General features: G+C 37.6%; 1 protein-coding gene across 1 annotated transcript in view; it reads right to left on the minus strand.

The window, feature by feature from the left end:
* Positions 1-275: 275 nt before the first annotated feature.
* Positions 276-27,075, minus strand: part of LOC137237218 (4-hydroxybutyrate coenzyme A transferase) — a 39,347-nt gene continuing 12,547 nt past the window's right edge. The window contains exons 2-5 of the mRNA XM_067760610.1: positions 2,271-2,663; positions 1,802-2,206; positions 1,475-1,741; positions 276-964 (exon numbers count right to left, since the gene is read on the minus strand). Coding sequence (XP_067616711.1) covers positions 780-964; positions 1,475-1,741; positions 1,802-2,206; positions 2,271-2,663 — 1,250 coding nt within the window. The 3' untranslated portion in view covers positions 276-779. The remainder of the gene's footprint in view (positions 965-1,474; positions 1,742-1,801; positions 2,207-2,270; positions 2,664-27,075) is intronic.

Below are 27,075 nucleotides of genomic sequence, written 5' to 3' on the forward strand. Positions count from 1 at the left end.
GTTGCGAAAAGCTCTCAACATAAGCCTCGCGTGTAAGGTACGCAGTTTTCCAACTTTAATTTCCGCCCAGTCGTGGACGCTGGAGTTTGACTGAGCATTTGATTTTGCAAATTTTTACTATACGTAAATAGAACCCCAAAGAAGAGCTGAGCAAAATTTGAATACGAGCAAATTTAGTTTCGGATCGAGTTACAGCATATGTCCGCTCATAATCATGCATTAGAAACCATTTTGCCACTTCTTGCTGTTATTTTAAATGAGAAATAACTTTCAAATTATTTTGAAATTTTCTTATACATGTCTTATACTTTATTTCTATTTATTTTTATAAGGTTTTCCTAAAAAGTTAATGCAGCAAACACAACTATGCAAATAAGTATATGGTTTCCAAAATCAGCTCTACATTTTATAAAAAAAGTGTTTTTCTAATTTTTAATTCCGATGACTTGGGATTCTGTGCACTCGTTCAGAAGTGCAAATTTTGAATTTACATACGCGGGAATGATAAAATTTGTTTCCAGTGTGTTTTTGTTTAATAAACCCTTTTTGTAGTTACTACGCATTTTTTTCGTTTACCACTACTCCAAAATTCTAATTCGATATAATTTTGAGCCTACTTTTCGTGTCAACAGAGACGTACTAGCTTAACTTCCTCCATTTGTTTCTTTAAAATAAAAGTTTAGACTCAGCCTAGCCCATGTACATATATAATAACTACATTTTCTATCATTGAGTAATGAGCTACGCTAGAGAGTGTAGTTGTAGGGAATACAAAATGCTCAGCAGGATGGCATAACTTTAAGACGTTCACAAGCAGCTTTTTCAAGAGCTTCACGGTGATCCGGATGACTGATTTGTATAAGTTCGTAGGCACGTTGACGCATAGTTTTGCCAAAAAGGGATGCAATGCCATACTCAGTGACAACGTAATGAACATGAGCACGTGAAGTTACAACCCCAGCGCCTGGAAATTAAAACAAAAAATAACTTGGTTAGTACTTTCTTTCGGAGAATTCTTAAATAGTTAATCGCTATTAAGCAAAAATGTTATTTTCCACAACTTCGAAGTTGGCAAGACGTAGATATTGGCCTTCCAAGTTCGAGATTGGAGACATTTTTATTCTTTATTGTGTTTATATAGAAAATATTTTGATAGCTTCAAAACCACTTCTGAAAACTTTTTGAAATAATAAAACTAAAGTACGGTAACGACGTGCGGTCGATATAGAATTGAAGTAACGAGCCGATGAGTGTCGACTATCGAATTACGGAAAACCACCTCTGTCTTTGGATCACTTCTAATACGTCTTATATAAGTTTTAAAAAAGAAAAGAATTATACAATTCAAATAAGAAATAAAAGAAGACTATGCCTACATTTTTACTTCGTTAATTTTTTAAACTTCGTTCAAACTACAAAAAATAATTGGCTTTGTTCAATGCTCAGCACGAGTTTTGTACAGTGTGATGCTTACCAGGTTGTAAAATGGGTACAATTTTGCTCTGACCCTTATTTGTAACCGATGGCAGTGCAATTATGGGAACGCCTTTTCCATCTAAACCTTCAGCGGCGCCACGTATGAAGTCCACTTGTCCACCAAAACCAGAAAAGAAACGCGTTCCAATCGAATCGGCGCACACTTGTCCGGTAAGATCGACTTCGATCGCTGAGTTGATGGCAGTCATGCGCGGTTGTTGCTTAATCACGCCGGTATTGTTCACATAATCGATGCCATACATTTCTGTAAGTGGGATGAGTTATTAGGGGTTGTTCGAAATGTTGTGGTAGTTAAATTGCTTACCAATGAAAGGATTGTCGTTCACAAAATCATATAAAGCTTGATTACCAATCAAAAAGGAACCAACAATACGTCCTTGGTGCATTTTCTTTTTGCTATTATTAACACATCCTTTTTTCACCAAATCCACCACACCATTGGCAAACATTTCCGAATGTATACCCAAATCTTTGTGGTCATGACAAGCAAGTAATACAGCATCGGGTATATTGCCAATACCCATTTGTAATGTGGCACCATTACATATCAAATTCTCAGCAATCAATTTGCCAATCTTGGTTTCCACCTCACTTGGTGGCTTGCCGCCATGTTGTGGTAGTGGTGAATCGACTTCGACAGCAAAATCAAAATGCGATGAGTGAATGCAAGCATCACCGAATGTGCGTGGCATTTGTTTATTTATTTGTGCTATAAAAGAAATACAAAATATAAATTAGTAACACATAAAGTACCGTGCTTATTAAGTTCCTACCAATAATCATTTTCGAATGATTGGCAGCTGCACGAACACAATCAACACTGGTGCCAAGCGAACAAAAACCATGACGATCAATCGGTGAAACATGCAAAATCGCTACATCAGGTTTTACGATGCCTTTATAGAAAAGGTATGGAATTTCATGTAAGAATATAGACATATTATCACCACGTCCTTCGGCTACAGCTTTACGCACATTGGCACCCATGAAGAAGGAGGTAGATCGAAATATATCTTTGTTTTCTGGTGCACAATAGTCTGCTGGTCCTTCTGTATGCATATGACAGACGGTAATATTGTCCAGCTTATTTTCTTTGCCGTGCTTTGTCATGGCTTTGAGCAAATCAATGGGAGTGGCAGCAGCTCCGGCAGCAAATACGGTATCGCCTAGAATGGAGAATGAAAGAAACATCATGATTTTTTTGAAATTATTAGACTGGGCCAAAAAAAAACATTTCAAAATTTTTCTCTTTTTTTCTCTTGTCAATAGTTTGGTCTTGAGAGTCGCTTTACACTGTTTTGTCTACTGAACGAGTTATAGCTAGTGTTGTTCCGTTACGAGTAACTACGAGTACATACTCGAGTAACTTGCTCAAGTGCTGAGTATTTTTCTTAGTCGATTACCTCGTACAAGTACACCCTTTGGTATCGAGTACGTGGGCACAATATCAAGGAATCGATTACTCATGTCAAATAACGCGCCAAGTGGAAGTTTCCGCTAAGCAAATGATGGGCGGACACTTCCTCTTGCAGGGGAGCGAGATAGTGGATTAAAAGGTGATAAAAATCTTGGTACCCGATTCGGAGTAAGGTTTATTTACTCAAAAGTAGTAAAAGCTGCTGCGTAGTTTGTCACTTGCGAGACCCACCAAAACCGATAAAAACTGGTTCACGAGAAGCAGGAAAAGCCAGTAGTTATCTGTATACAGGTCTCATTTCCTCTTAATGCGGACGGCCCTAAACTGGGAGTTTCGCGGTGGCTGCGGTTTCAACTCAAATTCGAGGAGAGTTAATTTTTGAAAGAAGTTGACAGTAAAGTTTTCCCTTGGTAATCCATCGCTAGGGGAAAAGTAGTCTCTTCTATTCTATGAGTTGACTTGGTGATGCGTCACCTAGGGTAAAGCAGTCTCTTCAACATACAGTTTAATATTTTCTTATTCTTTGCAAATTTAAGTTCAGTTCTTTATTGGGAATAAGCGAATGTGTTTAAATACGGAATTTCTGCAGCACCATGTATACGTGCTAATTAGACTAATTATAGTTCAATTTGAACAATGATTGATATGCATATAGAATGCACATATGGGCAAGTCGCAGATTACGGTGGTGGGAATCCGGTGACTTGGCGCATATTTGACCAAGCTTAAATTGATAAAATCAGAGTTTAAGAAGCACTTATTTCCCTAAAGGAGTATAAAGGTCTTTCTTTACTTTTCAGTTCCACCTATTTAACAGCTCTGTAAATATTTATCCTTTAGATATTGATAATTGAATAAAAAGCCAGATAGCAACGCCTTTTTAGCATTTGACAAACTGTAACTCTGTCAACTTAAGGGTCTGGCAAACTTGCCATATCCATGTCCGTACAAAACAGCTTATCCAACCAACCTTACGCCTCTTACAATAGGCAGTCCTACCGTGGGAATATTCCTAGACTCTTAACCTATTTTTCTGCTATTCATACTCGAAGAGATCAAAACGCGCCAAAAAAGAAAATATAAAAACTACAGGTACCTATACTACTAGGTATGATAAATTTGCCAACAAATTAAATGGGGTTACACGCCTCTAACACCCCTCTCTTTATGGACCACCCCTGTTGAAACCGCAAGTTTCCTTGGACTCCCGTTAGAGGATATTGAGGGCAATTTGTGATCGGTTGCACCTATTGGATGGGGTGAACGGCGTGGGCGGCGGAGGGATTTCCCCCGTTCACTTACTCCAGAGAGGCTTCGAACCTAACTGCGGTCTTTGGAATTGGTACTGCTACGTCTGAAAAGAAATATAGATACATAAAATGGTCACACTTTTGTCTGTATATCTCGTGCGAAGCGTAGTTTGACCTAGGGTTTACTCCTAATAATCGTCGCGAACACAATTTCTTTAAACCATTTGTGGCTCCTTGGCGGTCACGCGCAAAGGCGACTTACGGTTGCCATTAATGGTCTATTAATACCCATAACCCTCGTGGCACAGGGCGAATCCAGTTTTTTGAGCTACAATTCCCGATGTGCGAACAGTAGAAATCCCGCACACCAGTCGCTACCACGCTTCCTGCCCCTCACACCATATGACAGCACAGAAGCCATAGGACTGCGACTTCGAACTCTTATGTATGTACCTTCGTCACTTTCCTTGAAGCTCTAGGTGTAGCTCCGAAGACTTTCTAACGGATGTTTTTGTCGCGCTATGCTGCCGAGCTACAGCAGAGAAAAACCTTGAAAAGTTATGGAGTAACTATTCGGCCAATGACTCCGCCGTCGAAATCATAAGCAGTCCAAGTGGATATTATTGCGTAAAAATAGTATAATCCTACATAATAAATTTTACAAAAACCCTGGATAATTTTTTAAATGTAGACCAAAATTTGCAAACGTGGGTGTTCATAACATTGATTTCAATAGTTTTCGTTAAATCAACACAATATTTTAGAATGAAAGTCGACCAATTTTAAGTTGAAATATGCTGTTTTCCGGTCTTATCGTATAAGAGTTCACTATGGATGACTTCGCAGCTTCAGTTTTCAGACTAGCTCGACTGGGAAAGCTTTTGCTTCACCAGTTTGAGTGATCTTGCGAAGGACAAAGCCTCACCTGGTGTGCCTACGTATTCACATTTGTTAAAGGAGCCGTAACGTGTAGGTGATATTTAAACTTGGTTGATAGGCTATAATCAATGTGATTCACTCCAAGGGACTAGTTTTGGATAGGGATGCCAACTTTAAGAAGTGTCAAACCAAGAGACTTGGGTATTGAATGATGAAGTGTGAAAATCAATATTAACATTTCAGACGATTTTTTAAAGGTTCGCAAATAAACAACAGATGCTTGAGTATAAGGCCAAGTGATTTTTCAAACCCTTCTCATACGTACATACATATATCCTCAACTTAGATATGAGGTAAGAATCATTTCAAAGGAGTGTTTATGCCCCTATAATCTACTAAAGGATTTTGCGTCACTGATTTCGCTAATTCTTCCAGCCAATCGCAATATAAATTTTTTTTAAATATCGGCACCTTTTTTGGGTAATTTGCTTTTTTTTAACAACTTAAGGACAATTTGAAAACATGTTCGCCTTGGGTCATTTTATTTAAATTCATTGTTCATTATTAATTTTTTGAAAAAATTATGCAAAGTGAGTATTTTATTTTTTATATAACGTTTCTTTTAGTGTTTTGTTTTAATAACTGTTGTATATGCATACCCATACTATTTATAACAACGCAACTTCCCTTCAAAAAACGCGAGTACTCCATAAATAATGTATGGAATACTCCTTTGGGAGTATAGGAGTATTCCAAAACTAATCTGTTCATACAAAAAATGTGCTCCAATTAACATTGCGATGTCCTAGAAGAGGAGTAGGTGATCCCACTCTCGCTTTGTTTGTGAGTATTCCATAGAGTACATACGTGAGAGTACTTTCCAAAGTACTTTCACTGTAGTACTCCATGGAGCACCCACAGAGGATCATATGCCAAAGTACTAAAGTGGAATTGTGTCGGAAAGAATTATCGGAGTGAATTTAATTGATATTAGAGACAAATTGTAAGTTTACAAACGGCGATGGTTACTAGGACATGTTTCTGAATTTCACTTCTTCATCAGCTAGCTTTTCGGGAGCTGAGCGTTGAACTCGAGTCTCCAACATTCATATCAGTGCAAGCCTTTTAGCTGCTACGCCATATGAATGTTCCGTTGTTCGCTGTACAATTGGTCTCCAAGAGTTGCCTTTTTTGTTTATATTCCTTTTGATCACCATGTAGGCACATACACTCTGTATGTAGTTTATTCCTAATGGTGTGGATATGATTTTTAGGCGTGCTTTTGAAAGCTTAGTAACATTTGTTCGGATATTTACAGTATTTGTTTTTAATACTTCCGCTGTTACTATTATATCAATATGATCATATGTATTTAATTAGCGAGCTTTGCTCATATTGCTTTATACAATGGTTTTTGTAATTGATATTAGAGACAAATTGTAAGTTTACAAACGGCGATGGTTACTAGGACATGTTTCTGAATTTCACTTCTTCATCAGCTAGCTTTTCGGGAGCTGAGCGTTGAACTCGAGTCTCCAACATTCATATCAGTGCAAGCCTTTTAGCTGCTACGCCATATGAATGTTCCGTTGTTCGCTGTACAATTGGTCTCCAAGAGTTGCCTTTTTTGTTTATATTCCTTTTGATCACCATGTAGGCACATACACTCTGTATGTAGTTTATTCCTAATGGTGTGGATAATATTTTTAGGCGTGCTTTTGAAAGCTTAGTAACATTTGTTCGGATATTTACAGTATTTGTTTTTAATACTTCCGCTGTTACTATTATATCAATATGATCATATGTATTTAATTAGCGAGCTTTGCTCATATTGCTTTATACAATGGTTTTTGTAATTGATATTAGAGACAAATTGTAAGTTTACAAACGGCGATGGTTACTAGGACATGTTTCTGAATTTCACTTCTTCATCAGCTAGCTTTTCGGGAGCTGAGCGTTGAACTCGAGTCTCCAACATTCATATCATAACATATGATCATATTGATATAATAGTAACAGCGGAAGTATTAAAAACAAATACTGTAAATATCCGAACAAATGTTACTAAGCTTTCAAAAGCACGCCTAAAAATCATATCCACACCATTAGGAATAAACTACATACAGAGTGTATGTGCCTACATGGTGATCAAAAGGAATATAAACAAAAAAGGCAACTCTTGGAGACCAATTGTACAGCGAACAACGGAACATTCATATGGCGTAGCAGCTAAAAGGCTTGCACTGATATGAATGTTGGAGACTCGAGTTCAACGCTCAGCTCCCGAAAAGCTAGCTGATGAAGAAGTGAAATTCAGAAACATGTCCTAGTAACCATCGCCGTTTGTAAACTTACAATTTGTCTCTAATATCAATTACAAAAACCATTGTATAAAGCAATATGAGCAAAGCTCGCTAATTAAATACATATGATCATATTGATATAATAGTAACAGCGGAAGTATTAAAAACAAATACTGTAAATATCCGAACAAATGTTACTAAGCTTTCAAAAGCACGCCTAAAAATCATATCCACACCATTAGGAATAAACTACATACAGAGTGTATGTGCCTACATGGTGATCAAAAGGAATATAAACAAAAAAGGCAACTCTTGGAGACCAATTGTACAGCGAACAACGGAACATTCATATGGCGTAGCAGCTAAAAGGCTTGCACTGATATGAATGTTGGAGACTCGAGTTCAACGCTCAGCTCCCGAAAAGCTAGCTGATGAAGAAGTGAAATTCAGAAACATGTCCTAGTAACCATCGCCGTTTGTAAACTTACAATTTGTCTCTAATATCAATTACAAAAACCATTGTATAAAGCAATATGAGCAAAGCTCGCTAATTAAATACATATGATCATATTGATATAATAGTAACAGCGGAAGTATTAAAAACAAATACTGTAAATATCCGAACAAATGTTACTAAGCTTTCAACTTTAACGACCGTGTTCACGACACGATGACGATCGAACAGAGTTGCCAAAAGTAAAATATTGCATACAAATAACTGATAATAAAATTTTACTATGACAACTCTGATGAAATGCAATCGCGCACTGGTTTTATGTATACATACTATAGTATAGAGAAATATTAGTTTTTTTTATTCACACAAATGCTAAATAACATAAGAATATTCGTAGTAAAAAATATAAATGTTGTATTGCCACTCTTCATTTACTTTATATGTGTTTTAAACAATTTAAGTTCGACGTGCGAATTTGGCAGTCTTCGTGACGACCTTGTTCGGGACATTTTAATATGTGGCCTGTCACACAAATTTTCAAAAATAAAGGAGAGGCTTCTGAGCGAAGGTGACATACGCTTGCAAAAAGCACTCGACATAGCAAAATCCATTGAATTAGCCACAGCTCACAAAAACGTCATTGAAAACTCGGGAGAACAAGAAGTGAGCACCATTGCGGCCATAGCGGAACGATACAAGGTGGCAGCATGGTGACATACCTACAAACATAAATAAAAATTTCATGTACTTTGTTTTTGTAAATTTGATGGACAAATGTCAAAATCGTACTGCGCCGTATTTTGATGTATCAAATCAAATAAAAAAAGCTTAAAATCAGCTGTCCCATGCTGCCACCTTGTATCGTTGCGCCATGATTGCGGCATTGACGAGTTCAAACAGCAAGCCCTCTAAGAAGGAGCAAACGACAACAAAGAAATGTACGAAGTGCGGACAGTTTCATAAAAACAAATGTCCAGAAGAAGAAAATGTAAATGAAAATAGCGCAATAAGTGATGATATTGCAAAAGACCGGAATGTAATAAATTACCATACACATGTAAATGAAAAGACTAAAACCCAAGAAAACAAGACTTTAGGAAATAAAAATATGAATTTTGAAATTACTAGTATAGCTAACCAAACTGATAAACCAAATGAAATGTATACAACTCAAAAAGGAAGAAAAGTTAGACCACCAAACAAATTGAACTTGTAAAGCATAATATTTCAAATTGTATTGATACATATTTTATAAAGGGAAGATGTTGTATATGCATACCCATACTATTTATAACAACACAACTTGTACATGCATAAGAGAACTAGGCAATGACTAATCATTAAATAAAGCACGAGGTTGAAGTCAACACGTAGTTATAACAATAACTTGGTGAATTGGGTGATACGAAATCCGTGTTAAGTTGGGATTAAAAGTGCTTGTTTTCTCAAATAACTATTGAACGGTTTGAAAGTGTAAAATTTCGCAATTGGATTTTTATAACTGGAAGTGATGCGCATCCGTTGATACCACTTTCGACCATATCCCACCAATTTTCGACATGAACAATAAATGGTCTAAACAGTCTTAAACGAGTAGAAAATATAGTAACGCGCCGGACGCCGCCGCCGCCGCCCGCCGATATTTTTGACATTCGGCGGCGACTTGCGAAAAACGACCAAAATCGGCGGCGTATATCTCTACTACAACAACAACATAAATTTGCCAATCAGTATATATGCCAGAGACCCTAAACTTAATGGGCTTAGTTGGATATGGTTCTGATAAGGCATCGTAATAAGTATAAGTACGTTTTTTAATATACATACGTATATATATATATATATATATATTTATTTTTTTTCGTTTGGAAAGAATTTTTAGGGTAGGTAGGCCTTATACTTTGTAGTCACTTACATTTTTTTCATAAGATTGATAAACCCTGATACTTTTGTTAGGGATAAGTCAGTACTGATGAATCTTTTAGACTGGATGCATTCATATATGTATAACAATAGGTGAAGTGATCGAAATGCAAAAAAAAAAAAAAAAAAAAACAAACGCGAAAAACATTTTGTTTTATTGTTCTACCAGCAACAGCGTTGCCGTCTCAAATTCTATAAATTACGCAAAATTCGAGTTCCAGTTCCCCAAATTGATACGAAACTCCCCACAGTAAAGGAGCAAATAACGCTAAAATTTCCCGCAAACTAAAATTAGTGATAACAAGTTAAGGTGTCTAAGTTCGGGTGTAACCGAACATTATATACTCAGCGTGAGCTTCAATTGCACATTTCATTTCAGATAAATTACTTTTCTACATAACACGTGGCATCGCCCGTTTAAAAAAATATGTATCCCCATGTTCTCTTACAATAAAACTTGATAAGTGAAATATCATTGATTCAAACCTATTTTTTGCTAAGTTATAGCTTATTATTCTAGTCTACGACCCTCTTAAACTTGTTTTATATCTAAGTTGCCGTGGTCTTTAACCGATCTCGTCCATTTTTACTAGAAATGTTTTCTGATATACATTACGATATGTTAATTTTTCTTCGAGTTATTGCTCCCGAAACATAGAAAATTGCTTAGCCCATTTTTTTAATTTTGAAGTTTTTCCTATTTATTGTTATAAATCCGCTAGGGAAATGAAATTCCATTGATATAAAGCTCTTTTTTGCAAAGATATGGCTTATTTTATTCGTCCACGACCCTTTAAACATCTTTTATATAAAATAGGGCGTGGTCCTTAACCGATTTCGTTAATTTTTCTTCAAAGCATTCTTTATAGTAAAGGCAAACTCAGCCGAATTTTTTTACAATAGGTTTAACGATTTTTGATTTGTGATTAATAATATTTGTAAAATTGATTTTATGACAAGTGGGCGGTGCCACGCCCATTTTAAAAATTTTTTTTCAAATTTTTATCAAGAGTATAAATGTCAGTCCACACGTCAAATTTCAACATTCTAGGTGTATTAATTACTAAATTATCAGGTTTTTTGCGTTTTCCAAAATTTTATATATATAAGAAGTGGGCGTGGTTATCATCCGATTTCGCTCATTTTCAATACCAATCTACTCTGGGTCCAGATAAGCTAGTGTACCAAATTTGGTGAAGATATCTCAATATTTACTCAAGTTATCGTGCTAACCGACGATATAGAACTGTTAATTCTAGTGGTTTCATTATTAGCGCATTGTATTGAAAAGTATTTTGTTTGCGGAACGAATACAAAACGATGTAACTAATAAATGTGTTTAATATAATTTCAAATTATTCATAGGTAATTGATAAAACGAAACTCCCACAAATTCCACAAACTATAGAGTTCCCTAATATCTAACCACACTTTCGAAATTTTCCAAATTTAGGGAATTACCCACAAAACGGCAACGCTGGGCAGCACAGTTGTTAATCAAATTGAACAATGAAATTGAAATTAACTTTTTTAATTTTTTTTATTTATAAGTCTATCAATATACATACATACTATGTATGTAGATATGATGAGTAGGTATACATTTGTATGTAAATGCATATGTACAATGTACATACAAATGCTTAATTTAGCTATTTAAATATTCTCTAAATGGGCTTTATGACTGCTTTATCAAAGTTTAAGCGTCTTATTGATAGCTATGACCTCGCAGTGCATTCACTTTTTAATGTTTTTTATACATGCAAAGGAATGTAAACAAAAACCTCACTATATTTTACTAATATATGTACGTGTATACATAAAAAAAACTTTCTTCACACAATACACACGGTTTATAAGGTTAAAAAGAGCTTAATAATTTTATTTTATTTTTATGTAGCATAAGGGGGTAAGACCGTAAAAATTTCTGCTTTTGATTTTAATGTTAATGTTAAGAGGTCCCTGTTGTTGTTGTTGTTGTAGCGATAAGGTTGCTCCCCGAAGGCTTTGGGGAGTGTTATCGATGTGATGGTCCTTTGCCGGATATAGATCCCGTACGCTCCGGTACCACAGCACCATTAAGGTGCTAGCCCGACCATCTCGGGAACGATTTATGGGGTAACATTAAACCTTCGGGTCATCCCCTCCCTCCCCACTCCCAAGTTCCATGAGGACCTTGGGGTCGCCAGAGCCTCGTCTGTTAGTGAAACAGGATTCGCCGCGGATAGGTGAGGTTGACAATTGGGTTTGCAGAAGCTATATATTGCGTTGGCAACCTGAAGGGTTGCGCTACACAACCCCTTGAATCTGGTATTTTAGTCGCCTCTTACGACAGGCATACCTACCGCGGGTATATTCTGACCCCCTAACCCGCTGGGGTGTTAAGAGGTCCCTTATTAGTATCTCTCAAAATCATTCCGAACCTGTTACTTTTATTTTGGTACTTCTAATATTTTATGAGTTTCCACCCTGCTATCATTAGCCATCATCCAGTGAGTTTTCTACCTCCGTATCACGCTCAATTCTCACGGGAATGCTCTGAATCATTGGGAGGCTTGAGAAGCAGAGGTCGAGATATTTTTGTACATGTGAGTTGTGATAGGCAGATGTCGCCTTTGTATTTCATTTAAAAGTCAGGTAGCGCCATCTATTTTTGAAAAAGTAGGTTTATTAAAGGCAGCGTTGCCAAACTAAAGATAAGAAATTAACACATTATCTGGCTCACAAATTGAACCAGATTTCTATCTGGATTTATCTGGCTCAAATCATTGTTGGTGCATTTAAGCCCGAGTTAAAGTTGACATAGTGATAACGCCATAGTCATAACCTTATTTTTACTTATCCATATAAAATTGGCATCAGTTATTGGTGCCTTAACCTCAAGATCGTGAAAATTTCATGAACGTGAAGAAAACGCAAAAACTTACAAATATATACCACAAAAAATAAGTCTCTTAGTCAAAACGTATTGTCACGGATATTAGCATCACTAAGCTATACCATCACTAACGCGATGCTAAGGCCATGCTAAGCGGTATTTACATCAATAATCAAATCATGTATACACATATATAAGGCAGCCGAGAGATTCCACACACAGATGCATTTACTTATACGCCTAAGTGTGTGCGAGAGACTGTAAACTACAAACTCACATACATCTGAGAGACGCTGAAAAGTAGACAAAAAAAATTTCACGTTTATCACAACTTGCCGACAATAGCAGAGAAGTTGCAGGTCCTGCGCTGTTTTTCCCATTTTTTACTTTTGTGCTGGTAGAGCCGTAGTCATATTTTTATATTGCTGTTCCATATTTGGCAGAAGAGAAGGTAATGGTCTAGTTGAGGGGTCGACTGCTAATACGCTACCAAAAATATCGAGTGAGGTGTCAAAAGACGCGTATTAATCTCGAGAACAATAATCCGAAGGCGGAAAAGAAAAATTTTATCTCTGTCCGGAGATATTTGCAGTTGAAGTTGGCGATTTCCATGTGGTTGTTGTTGTGTTTGTACCCACAAAAAAAATTGTGCATCACTGTGGCGGTAGCCACGGTTATACCACACACCCGGACTTGGCATGGCGTAGCCATTGTTATTTTTTATAATCGCGGCCGAAAGCCCCCAACGCAGAAAGGTGTTCTGCGCAAAAATACTATGGATCGGACCCCCGGTTTCGGAGGTACCCGCGGGTTTTTTTTCGGTTTTTCGTTAATATCTTTTGAACGCGTTAAAATTTTTATTTTCCGCGTCGTTTGACACCTCTCTCGATATTTTTGGTAGCGTATTAGCAGTCGACCCCTCAACTAGACGATTACCGAAGAGAAATATTAAAGCGCAAGTTCGATTAAAAACAGAGTGAATCCCATAGAAATCATTTTAGTGTAACCATTTCCTATGACATAAGTACATTTGTGTGGCCGTCTTTCTTATATTAAATGGAAATGGCTGCCTTTATCACACAATCACACCAGAACGGCTCGACTGTTTTGGACGAAGTTTAACTCTAAGTAAACTGAGTATAATGGTCAGTAAATCGATAAATTTATAATTCGTTATACTCCACCTAGACCAATGATACAATTTCGATGATGATATGACCACGTTGACCCTCTAGGTCATCAACCCCTTTCCGTGACATACTTGAGGTCGCCAGAGCCTCCCTGCTAAACAAACTGGATTCGCAACTAGTAAGTGAGGTCGACAATTGCGTTGGAGAGGCTACATAAGTTGCGCTGGCAGCACCTTGAAAAAGTTGCACTGCATAACCCCTTGAATCCCTGGGCAGTCATCGTATCTACGAACTTCTCTTTCAACTTGTGTTGTGCTACTGTTTTTTTTTAATTATTTCCACAAATTAGCGGGTCGCTAGTTAAATATTTTTGCCGACTCCGAACGGCATCTGCAAGCAGATACATTTTCGCTGAAAAAGTTATTGGCGGAAATACACTCGATACAACTTTTTCTAATTAAAAAAAACCCAAACATTTTCATGTTGCATTTCCCGGGACTTGAACCCAGGACCTTCTTTATAGATCGATTTGGAATAAATGTTGGAAAAATATATGTCCCGCAAATGGGTTGTACATGAATCAAAGAGTAAAGGAAAACGTAGTAATTTAATAATCAACAAGGCATTTATTACTATTATTATATATTTAAGCTTAAAATAAATTCTAAGACTAACAAACGAGAGAACTAGCTGTATATGCTGCTAAACAAGGCATTTAATTATACCAAGGGCATGCAATTTTATTCCTTTAACCAATAATAAATATTTTTCATAAAGAACTTAACTAAATAACTGATATGTATGTATATATATATGCAAATAAAGATGAACATTTTTCGTTTTAAAGGTTTTGACTTTGTATGCTGCATATGAAAAGAGACAAACTAATGCCAAAATTTCTGGGGTTCCAATGTATCACAAAACTGTAATATGTAAAAATTAAAATTAGTTTACCTAAATTACACGAAATTATGTTTTTTTTTAATATAACTGCATATACAGCAGCGAAAAACATCAATAGCAATTGCAATTTTCAAACCTTCAATGAATTCTGTAATGAAACTTTGCAAACCAATCTCAAAATTTTCTCGAATTTTCGACTTTTTTGAAATGGTTTACAGAATTCATAGAAGTTTTTCGTTAAGGAAGTGGTTAAGAATAATTTCTTCATCCAGAAAATCAGTTGTGAACATTGTGAATTGCCATTTTTGTCTTAACTACTGCATGTGCACATTTTACTAACCCTGCTCAAAGCTTTATTTTAATAAACTTTTTGAAGCCCATTAATCTTTGCTTTGCTTTTTGAATTTTGAGTCGCCTATTGAGGTTTCTTATGCGGAAGAAAATTCTGCATTTAAAAAATAGCCGCTTCGCATTATCGGGCAAATCTACAGCTGCACTTTTTCTCATTAACTGCTGGTGGATACTTTTCGCATGGGATATTTCAAAGCCATTCATATTATGGAAAATGTTCTCCAAAGAGATCACACCACTCAAAAATTTTGTGCATGGCTTTTTTAAATACCCCTTCGACGCCAGGTCTACATAGGAGGAGGTGAACTCTGTGGTGTGATGCTCCTCTAGTTGCAGCTTTTTGATCACGTACCCTGAAATATACTCCAAGGCATCCTCTTGTAACACACCACATTCTTCTAACTGGGAACCATTCAGCGCGTTGACAACATCTGTTTCGATTTGCATGGAAGCTTCTTCATCCACATCCATTTCCTCGAAACCCTCTGACGTACCTGATTGGTTGGTGTCTACAGATATCTGTGGCGTCTGAAATTCAGTGGAATTAAGCCATTCGGTTGAGTCTCTCTCAACGTTACCTGTTCCTTGAAGACACTCTGTGTTACGCGCTATAAATGTAAAAAATAATATATATATTCAGACTGAAATTTTGTAGCATTGGTTCATATTATATATACCTAAAATGTATTTTCGAATCCTGTATTTAAATTCTTTTGGTGACGGGTGATCTTTTAATCCCCCTTTACTTCGAATAGCACCAAAGAAATGCTCCAGAAAATCTTGGTTTAGGCGATTGGTGAGTATATATTCCACCTTTGATTTTGAATTAACATACTCGTACAGCAATACTAATGCTCGGTTCGTCATCAATATTCCCTTCTGAAAAAATTCAAGACCTGCACCGTTTTTACTAGGAACTATAGGCAACATCATGTAGTTGTTCATCCTATTAAGCACGTCTAACTGTTTGGGAAGCGCTGTTCCAAATGGTTCCTTAAGTGGTAAAGTTAAAGCAAAAAAGGTTTATCTAAAACAAATCGAGGGTTTGCCTTGCCGGGATAACCGAAAGTATTTATACTCGAGTTAAGTACGTCGAACCAGTCATTGACAAGCTGAAAAAGTTCAGCGGTCTCAGTTGGCTGGTATATATCGAACCCTAGTGCGGAGCAACGCCTTATACCATTGGCAACTGTGTTTGAAAACAGCTGCGCTGCAAGTTTTACTTTTTGAAGCCCTAAAAATATGTTGCAACTGCATAAATTTCGTGAAGAAGAGAATCTTTATTTACCTATGCCTTTAACTGACAAATGTTCCTGGTTTATTTTAAAGGCTATGGATACATCCGATGGTGATGTGTGTTTTAACACGTCGCATATCGTCCTATTCGTCAGTAGCTTATTTTCCCAGATCAACCCACCCTCGTTGTAATGATTTCTTATCAATTTCAGTAAGTGTGGCGGATCAGCAAACGCAAACACTTTATCGTTGTTGTCACATGGATGTGGAAACCACCGCTTGTCTGAAAATTTGTAAAAGTGTTATTAGAAACACTACAACACTAGGGTAGGCACCTTATCGTTGGTGGGAGGGCTTATCCCAACTCCATAGCGCCCGACTATGAGGCGGAGCGGCTTTGGACTGAAATCTACGCCGTTTCGCCTCATAGGAGGGCGCCGGGATGTCAGTGACCAAGAGCTGCCAACCCCCTAATCCAGGGTGTTATGCGGACCGTGTCTATTGGACGATATGCTGAGTTCTTATGCGCTGGATTACTTCATAGTACTCACGGAAATGACCCTCAAGTTCCTCTTCAGTCAGATGGAAGAGCCTCTACCTGTTGTCGTTGTCGTGCAGTCTTCGGCGTAGGGCCCAATGGTAGCTCCTGGTGGCGAAGGGAGCTTTCATTCATATGTAAAAATTAAACAAATATGGGGATAGGACACCAGCACTGTCTCAAAGGCTTTTGATAAGTTTTTGTATAGAAAAACTATACAGTTGCATTTTTGAGGTTGCTGATCGAATGTTAGGATCTAACCAAGAACACCCCGCTCGACGCAACCATCCTTTGCATGTGACACACTGACATTAGTGTGACCGTCCAAACAATCGTTTCTGGCAAACGCAGCAAAAAACTTCTCTGAGCAGGGGTTAGGTTCAACATATTCCCGGAGCAAGAGAGTATGGATTTGTGCTGCTGCAAGGATCTGCTCCGAGGATGACAATTTGTGGAAGGAACGCAACAAATTAAATGGGGTTAGACTTAAATAGCAGCCCTTGGTAGGGAAAAATCCTAAGTCACTCCGGTATAAAGAACCGGCTGCAGTGGGAAGCGTAGTTGTTTGTAGTGGTTTGCAGCCTTGTTATGAACCTTACCTAGAGTCACTCCTAATTTCTTCCATAGAGTACGATTTGTAGAGCCCATATCGCTCACGACACCCACCACAGGGAAACCTACATCTTTCAGTGCAGAAATAATACTATTTAGGAGTGTTGCTGTCATTGGACAATCAAAATCGAAAAAGACTGGCTGTTTCCACGATTTTCGCAACCCACGGGCCATTGCTACTTGAACCATCCTTGAGGGCCTTAGTACTTGGTCTCCTCGTTCGTCATACTCATATACTTCAGCAACCTTCATCTTATCGAACGCAAGTATACATAGCTTGTCTTCATCACTGAGCTCAGAATACTTCATTTGTTCAAGGCATGGGGTCAGGAGACCCTCGCTTATATCGAATTTACGGTAGCATCGCTGCAAAGTGGACATGTGTGGAAGGGGAAACCCATTTTCATATAGATGGTGGTATGCCCTTGGCCCCGAAGCGTGCAAGCACACTGCACTGGATATATCCTTATACGACCACCTTAATTTACTATCTATGAAATCAAATATAATTAATGTTTGCAATTTCTATCATTGAAGAGGGGACGTTGAAATATACCTGGGAAAACCATTTTTTTTATTTGTCCTTCCGTGAATATCGTCCTCAAGTTACTTATCAAAGCATTTACTTCATCAAGCTTGTAATTTAAGTTCCTATTTTCCGCCTGCAACGCCTTATTTTCTTTCCTTAGGTTATAGTTTTCAACCTGGCATAGAAATTCAAATACCCTAGGGCTAAAAATACGAAAAAAAAAAATCATACAAATAGTCAGGTCCAGCGACTTATGTGTCGTACTCACTCTGTTTGGGTCTCGCAGTCTTTCAGCTGCACTTCCGTTAATTCGGACAAATGAGATAACGAGCTATATCGAAAAAGATAATGCATTTACTATCAAATCACATTTTTTTGATATGGTTTTGCCTCACGTTTCAAGTCATACTCACTCGGTTTGGGTTTCGCAGTCTTTCAGCTGCCCTTTCGTTAAGTCTGACAATTGAGATAACGAGCTATATGGAAAAAGATAATGCATTTACTATCAAATCACAATTTTTTGATATGGTTTTGCCTCACGTTTCAAGTCATACTCACTCGGTTTGGGTTTCGCAGTCTTTTAGCTGCACTTCCGCCAGTTCCGACAAAGAAATGCTCGAACTATATTAAAATTAAATGGAAATAGATTCTTTGCCAAAATCATATATATTTCTCTTTACCTTGGTTGCACGTTATCCTCGGTAATGTATGTATTTATTGCTTGTGTATTTGGGGGAATTATTTCCGTACTAAATATAGTAAAATATACTTTCTAACTTTTGGGAAAACGAAAGTTAAATCACTTACCCAAATTTTCTGTTTACGTTATTTACAACAGATGGCATGCCGTGGTCTTTATCAACATATGCCGGTTGTAAAAACGGAACAGCTTTTGCCAATAACTTTATTTTTCTGCGTGAGCATACCATATCCGAAGGAGAAAAGTGATCGGCGCAAATAAAATCCTTTTCTCCAAGCTGCACTCGGCACAATGTGGACCACAAAAGCCTTTCGGCTTCACCAACTGGAACCATAAAAAACGAACATTTTCCAACCGCGTATTTTTTCTTACACACCGCGCACTTTCTCATTATGTTCGTTTTAATATTTTTTTAAAGGAATATCAAAAAACACACTCAAATTTAATAATTTTTTTAGCCACAGCAGAATTTTTGAATTCAAGAAAAAATAATTTAACCGTTCTATTTTGGTTCTATTATTGACATCCAACTGACTTTCTACTGCTCACGGCGAAAAAAACGAAGAAGAACAAGCAATCAGCTGATGGGATAATACCACCTGTAATGAATTCGCCTTGAGTAGAAACTATATGAGAACTATAAACACACGAAATAGTTGGTAAGTTCTGGAAATAGAAGAGCCTAGATGTATCCAGCGTAAACTATAAAAGCGGCGCAAGCGAGTAAGAAGGAATTCAGTTTGATTTTAGTTTCGATTAAGACCATATCTAGCCAGCAAAGGCAGTATTAGTTTGAAAGTCAGTTTCATTTGAGCTATCAATCAGTTGGGTTATTAAGCAAGCTATTCGTTGCAAAGTTTGAGTGTTATTGTGAAGTACTTTAATAAAGGCCATTTTGCATTATTAAATATTGGAGTCATTTATTCAACAGTTTAGTGATTCGAACTTAGCAGAGGGTTGCAAATAAGAGGATTTGCAGAAAATTCGTTGCAATTGGTGTCAGAAGAGGAATTGTTGAATAAATTCCAGAGGACAACAAGGTCATGGCAAAGTTAAGTGAATTGAAGATCCCGCAACTGAAGAAGGAGTTGGAGAACCGTGGATTGAATACAACCGACATTAAACTCGAACTTCAGGCACGACTACGAGAGGCAATGGAACTAGAAGGAATTGATGTGAAAGAGTATGTCTTTCATCTTGATGGCGAGGAGACAACAAAAATTGAAGAGAAAAACGAAACATCGCAGCCAATTACCAGCACAGACTTGAACATGATATTGGCTGCAATAACTGCTCAAACAGTGACATCCAAGATGGAAGCGCAAGAGGCACGTATAACAGAAATGTCATCACAAATATGGCATCCCAACTGGAATCGCAAGAGACACGCATAACAACCAAGATGCTGGAATCACAGGAGGCACGTATTTCAGAAATGTCATCGCAAATGTCATCTCAACTGGAAGAGCAGAAGACATATATGGCATCCCAGCTGGAATCACATGAGACACGTATTTCAGAAATGTCGACATAGATTACATCAAAGATGGAAACGCAACTGAAAGAGCAAGAGGCGCGTATATCATCAAAACTCGAAACGCGTATGGGCGAGAAAATAACGCAGTTTGAAGAAAAATTCGAGGCAGAGGTGGATGCGTTGAGAGGTCGTGTACAGGAATTGCAACTTAATCGGCCGGCTGCTTCAGCGAGTAATACGAAGGTAAAAACTCCATCTTTTGACGGTTCTGTTCCTTTCCAGGTCTTCAAGCTACAGCTTGAGAAGACCGCAGCAGTGAACAACTGGAATACGGAAGATAAAGTTGCTGCACTGTTCGTGGCATTGAAGGGGCCAGCAGCGGAAATCCTACGGACGATTCCCGAAGGAGAGCGGAACAATTATGAAGCATTGATGGCTGCTGTAGAACGACGTTATGGAAGCGAGCATAGAAAACAGATATACCAAATGGAGTTGCTGAACCGCTTCCAGAGGCCTGGTGAAACATTGCAAGAGTTTGCGTCGGATATTGAAAGGCTAGCACATTTAGCGAATGTGGACGCACCCGTGGAGTACTCTGAAAGGGTAAAGATTCAGAGCTTTATAAATGGCATACGGGACGTCGAAACAAAGCGAGCTACATACGCAAACCCAAAGCCAACATTCGCAGAAACGGTGTCACAAGCTCTGATTCAGGTAACAGCGTCGCTTCTGTGTAAGCCAGTTTACAAAGCACGCGTTGTGGAAGTAGAAAGGCCAGAGTGGGTAGACGCAATATTGGAGGCGCTGAAAGGATCGCAAAAGCGGAGTGAAAAAGTTACCAAATGCTTCAAATGCGGGAAGTCTGGTCACATTGCACGTCATTGCGATCTTGGTCCTAATAGCTCCAACAATGGGGGTGGCCGTAAACGCAAAGCTGGAGGAAATGAGCAAGAGCGTGTCGGATGTAAAGAACGAAATCTTGCCCCGGCTATTGAATGTCCTGTGATATCTGTGTCGCAAATTGGAAGGAAATCAAGCAGTCTTACCGTCAGAGGGAATGTGGATGGCAAGGAGCGTGTACTGACTGTAGATACGGGCGCATCTCATTCCTTGATCCGATCTGACTTGGTCAACAGGAGAGTAAAACCGTTACCTGGAGCGAGGTTGCGTACGATCACTGGCGAGTATAACCAAGTCCGGGGAGAAGTGATCTGTGAAGTCTTAATTGGGAAGGTCATGGTTTTACACAAATTCGTTGTGGCGGAGATTGTTGGTGAAGTTATATTGGGAGTGGATTTCTTGGTTGACCATGACATCAAGATCGATATGCAGAGAAGGGTGATGCATTATGAGAACCAAGATGTGCCACTTAACTTTAGTTTGGAAGAAGGGTTCAGCAGTAAGCGAGTGCTGGTGGAGGAGATTCGACAGAGACCACGAAAGTCAAGGAAAGTAGATCGAGCAAAGGTTGATGGATCGAATGGGCCAAATAAAGCGAAATCAAAAGTACCTGCGAGAAAAACACTGGCATTGACAAACCCTAATGGACGCACTAAAACGACTGAAAGAATTTTCCAGAAAGAATGCAAGGGTGGTTTCAAGCCAGCGCGTACTACTGTTGTGAAACGTCAAGACGATACTGATGATGCAAAGTCAATCCGTCAAGATCAAGCTCTGCGAAGTAGTTCTTCATTGGCCAAGCAACAGAGTGCGAGGGAACGATCCAGGATAATGAGTAGTAAGATGAAATACAGGTACGACAACAACAATAATTCGGAAGGTTTCTTGGAGGGAGATTTGGTACTGTTGTACAACCCTCACCGGCGGAAAGGTGTTCCTTCCAAATTTTGGTGCAGTTGGGAAGGTCTGTACAAAGTTGTAAAAAGGATCAGTGATGCCATCTACCGCATACAAACAATTGGGAAACCACGAAATAGAAGGTTGTTCATTTGGAGAGGCTAGTAGCGGTTAGATCGAGAGATTCGTCTGATCGGGACGATCAGACTTAGGTGGAGGGCAGTGTCACGGATATTAGCATCACTAAGCTATACCATCACTAACGCGATGCTAAGGCCATGCTAAGCGGTATTTACGTCAATAATCAAATCATGTATACACATATATAAGGCAGCCGAGAGATGCCACACACAGATGAATTTACGTATACGCCTATGTGTGTGCGAGAGACTGTAAACTACAAACTCACATATATCTGAGAGACGCTGAAAAGTAGACAATTGTAAACAAGTAGAAACTATATGAGAACTATAAACACACGAAATAGTTGGTAAGTTCTGGAAATAGAAGAGCCTAGATGTATGCAGCGTAAACTATAAAAGCGGCGCAAGCGAGTAAGAAGGAATTCAGTTTGATTTGAGCACAGATGACATGATATGAAACTTCTCGCTCTCTGAGAGCGCGTGAAAATGTGCATTTTTTATAATATTGGCCATAGATACCATCATGCTCAAAATCAAATTTGGGCATTTCAGAATAACTTTGGGGTATTTTACATGGTAAAGGTTTAGTTTATAATTTTCACTGAAAACTTACTCAAGATTGTCAAATGGGATATCAAAAAACTCGAATTTTTGTCAGGATTACAAATCCGAAGAAAAAATAACTATTTTTCACCCGTGGAAAATTTATCAGTGACAACACCTTTCATCGAAGGGCTGCACACGAAACGGGTTTTGATAGCAGCTTTCGATTGGAGAAAAAGACAGCTTCTTAGTCTTCGCATTGATGTAAATGGATGCATAAAGGCCAGGTTTTTGTGGAGCGTTGCAACATTCCACTTTTGACAGCTGAGATAAATTGTAGGTATACTTATAGGTTAACGCAACATGTATAATTAACAGCCTTTTGCGGACGACAACGCAGATACTTCACCAAGTGATCTAATTTCGTAATTTCTTATAAATTTTTTGCGTTTTTTATTGTATGTGGATATACATATGTATGTAAATAAACATTTTGGTCGCATCAAAGTGAAAAAGGGGCTAGCCGTTCATTGTTATCTTATGGTGGTGCCAGCGCAACAAAGCAAAGCAACGCAATCGAAATATATTATTTTATTTTTTCACTTATCTACCACAAAATATTTCTACAAAACTTTGCCTTTTTTATAAATTTTTATAAGTTTTTATCACCTTACTTGCTGGTTTTTTGAAAATAATGAAACCGAACGGATTTCTTGGAGTTTTTTTTTTGTGTAGTTTAGGCAACTCTATAGCCATCTGATGTTCAAGACCCATTCTTGGAAACGAACGAACTTTTGTTTACAATCGAATGAGCTTCAAGACCCATTCCTGGAAACGAATTGAGAGAGAATAAAAGTTTCGTATCATGTCATCAGTGGATTTGAGTTTCGATTAAGACGATATCTAGCGAGCAATAGCAGTATTAGTTTGAAAGTCAGTTTCATTTGAGCTATCAATCAGTTTGGTTATTACGCAAGCTATTCGTTGCAAAGTTTGAGTGTTATTGTGAAGTACTTTAATAAAGGCCATTTTGAATTATTAAATATTGGAGTCATTTATTCAACAGTTTAGTGATTCGAACTTAGCAGAGGGTTGCAAATAAGAGGATTTGCAGCAAATTCGTTAAAGTATCCAAAACAATAAATAAAATCTACAAAAAGTTAACAAATTCTTCAACTCAAATATTTTTAGGTTATGGATATGGCGAGAAACCAAAAACCAATTGGTTGGCTATGGTATGGTTATGGCGTTAGCGTTATGGTATGGCACCATTAATCGATTACATTGATTTCCATAAACTTGGTTCGATCAGCTGTTTTATCTGGTTATGTCACCATTCACTGCCGCTTTACATGCAAAATTATTTATCTGGCTCAAGATCCTTGCGACGGGATGATGGCTATTATATACCACTGCCCTTCAAAAAACGCGAGTACTCCATAAATAATGTAAGGAATACTCCTTTGGGAGTATAGGAGTATTCCAAAACTAATCTGTATTCATACAAAAAATGTGCTCCAATTAACATTGCGATGTCCTAGGAGAGGAGTAGGTGATCCCACTCTCGCTTTGTTTGTGAGTATTCCATAGAGTACATACGTAAGAGTACTTTCCAAAGTACTTTCACAGTAGTACTCCATGGAGCACCCACAGAGGATCATATGCCAAAGTACTAAAGAGGAATTGTATCGGAAAGAATTATCGGAGTGAATTTAATTTAAAATGAAAGTAAATGAAGAGGGGCAATACAACTTTTTACATTTTATACTACGAATATTCTAAAGAAACTTACATTTCTCTATACTATAGTATGTATACATAAACCCACTGCGCGGTTGCATGTTATCAGAGTTGCCATAGTAAAATTTTATTATTTGTATGCAATATTTTACTTTTGGCAACTCTGTTCGATCGTCATTGTGTCGTGATCACGGTCGTTAAAAAACGAGCAATGATCGGCTGATGGTGGTCCGCAAACGCAATGCAAAGGAGTATTGTTAGAGTACTCCAACATGAAGAAAATGGAACAAAAATTGTTCGAGAACATAAAATTTTGCTGCTCATCTCAGCTTAAGCGGCCGAAGTAGCAGGGTTAAACTCTATTCAACTTTAAGTGGAGTTTAATTTCGAACTGAAAAAACCCGCATTAGTAGCACTTACAGACATACGTACCAGGGTGTAAATATGAGATTTTTTTCATTCGACACCCCATGTGTACATATTTATTTTAAGGGTCATTTACACCATATCCAGTTAATTTAGATTTTTCCATATAGCAATCTTTTTTATTTGACATCTTTCTTTTTACCAACCGTTAAATCGATAAACGCTAACTTTTGTTTACGCTTTTTCCTTCCGCTTGTGCAAAAAGTTCCTGCCCGGTACGTTTGATCGGCTTGCTACTTGTAGCAGCAATTGTTTCATGATTGACACTGTTGAGAACTTCCAATACCTAGGAGTAACTGCCGACCAGAATATGAATTGGGGCTGTCACACATCCCGTCTTAAACAATATCTCCAATATTCTTTACGCTGTTTTTATCATTTAAGAAGTTGCTGTTCTAACTCTACTCCTAAAACGGTCTATTATGCTTTATTTCATTCTAAATTAATGTATGGAATCAGCTGCTGGGGAGGCGCTACCCTGAGCAAAATTCAACCTATATTTGTTTTGCAAAAATGCGTTATTAGAAAATTATCTAATGTTAATAGATTGAATCCCTCAAGAGAGCTTTTTAGAAGTCTAGCGATTCTTCCAGTAAGAGATCTTTATTATTTTAAAGTTTTAAAAATTTGTTTCATAAGGTGTGGATACCTACATAGTATGAGGTCGGAAACCTATAATCTAAGGACAAACTTACATCCTGCTGTAGTTGTATCTTCCTCGCGAACCACACACTTTAGCAAATTTTATACTATAGTATCTAGAAAACTTTTTAATGCACTACCTGCCGAAATTTGTGCCTTACGAAATTTCCATCAATTCATGAAAAAAGTGAAGTCCTTTCTTTTGGGCCTTTCGCATACCGAAATCGAAGTTTTCAAGTTTGATAAACAGTTTTTAATTAACTAATTTTGTCTTATATTCTTTGTATTACCTTTATCTTTACAAAAGCTCTATTAAATGCGTTAGTTACATAAATAGATTTATTTATATCTATTTTCAACATATAATTAATTTTTAGCTTTAATATTTAACAGTCCACCCCACTGTATATTCAATAAAGATGACATTTGACACTATGTCAAATATAACATATAAAATGTCTTACCTTTTCTTATATCTAGATGTACTTATCTATAAGTTGTAAGATTTTATGTTTAAACTTTGTGTTGCATAGTTTGTAATATTGCGAAACTTTACATAAATAGATATAAGTCAAATGCTTTATAAAAATGAATGAATGAATGAATGAATGACTTAACTGAAACTCGAGGCTTCAGCGAGCATGGAAAAGATGTATCGGTGTAGCTGTAGGGTTCCTAAATTATATTGACTGAATTATTTGTATTTAACTGTGTTATTATATTACTTCGAACTTTTTAATTTTAACATGTTTTACAATATATTAATTTTCAATATTGATTTTTCTATTTTCAAAAATTTTCAATTATATTCAATTTTGCTTCATGAAAATATAGGGTCTGGTACGAATGTAGAAAATTTTAATGTCGTACCAGACCCTAACTACGTACATATATACTATCTATACTACAAATCATGATACAACAAGTAAGGAAGGTTAAGTTCGGGTGTAACCGAACATTACATACTCAGTTGAGAGCTATGGTGACAACATAAGGGAAAATAACCATGTAGGAAAATGAACCGAGGGAAACCCTGGAATGTGTATCAAATGAAAGGCATTAAAGAGTATTTTATGAGGGAGTGGGCCATAGTTCTATAGGTGGACGCCATTTAGGGATATAGCCATAAAGGTGGATCAGGGTTGGCTCTAGAATTTGTTTGTACGATATGGGTATCAAATGAAAGGTGTTAATGAGTATTTTAAAAGGGAGTAATCCTTAGTTCCATAGGTGGACGCCGTTTCAAGATATCGCCACAAAGGTGGACCAGGGGTGACCCTAGAATTTGTTTGTACAATATGGGCATCAAACGAATGGTGTTAATGAGTATTTTAAAAGGGAGTGGGCCTTAGTTCTATAGGTGGATGCGGTTTCGAAATATCGCCATAAAGGTGGACCAGGGGTGACTCTAGAATGTGTTTGTACGATATGGGTATCAAATTAAAGGTATTAATGAGGGTTTTTAAAGGGAGTGGTGGTTGTTGTATAGGTGTTCGCCTTTTCGAGATATCGCCATAAAGGTGGACCAGGGGTGACTCTAGGATGCGTTTGTACGATATGGGTATCAAATGAAAGGTGTTAATGAGTATTTTAAAAGGGAGTAATCCTTAGTTCCATAGGTGGACGCCTTTTCGAGATAGCGCCATAAAGGTGGACCAAGGGTGACCCTAGAATTTGTTTGTACAATATGGGTATCAAAAGAAA

This window comes from Eurosta solidaginis, chromosome 1 (genome assembly GCF_040869045.1).
Source record: "Eurosta solidaginis isolate ZX-2024a chromosome 1, ASM4086904v1, whole genome shotgun sequence".
In the NCBI taxonomy this organism is placed as follows: domain Eukaryota; kingdom Metazoa; phylum Arthropoda; class Insecta; order Diptera; family Tephritidae; genus Eurosta; species Eurosta solidaginis.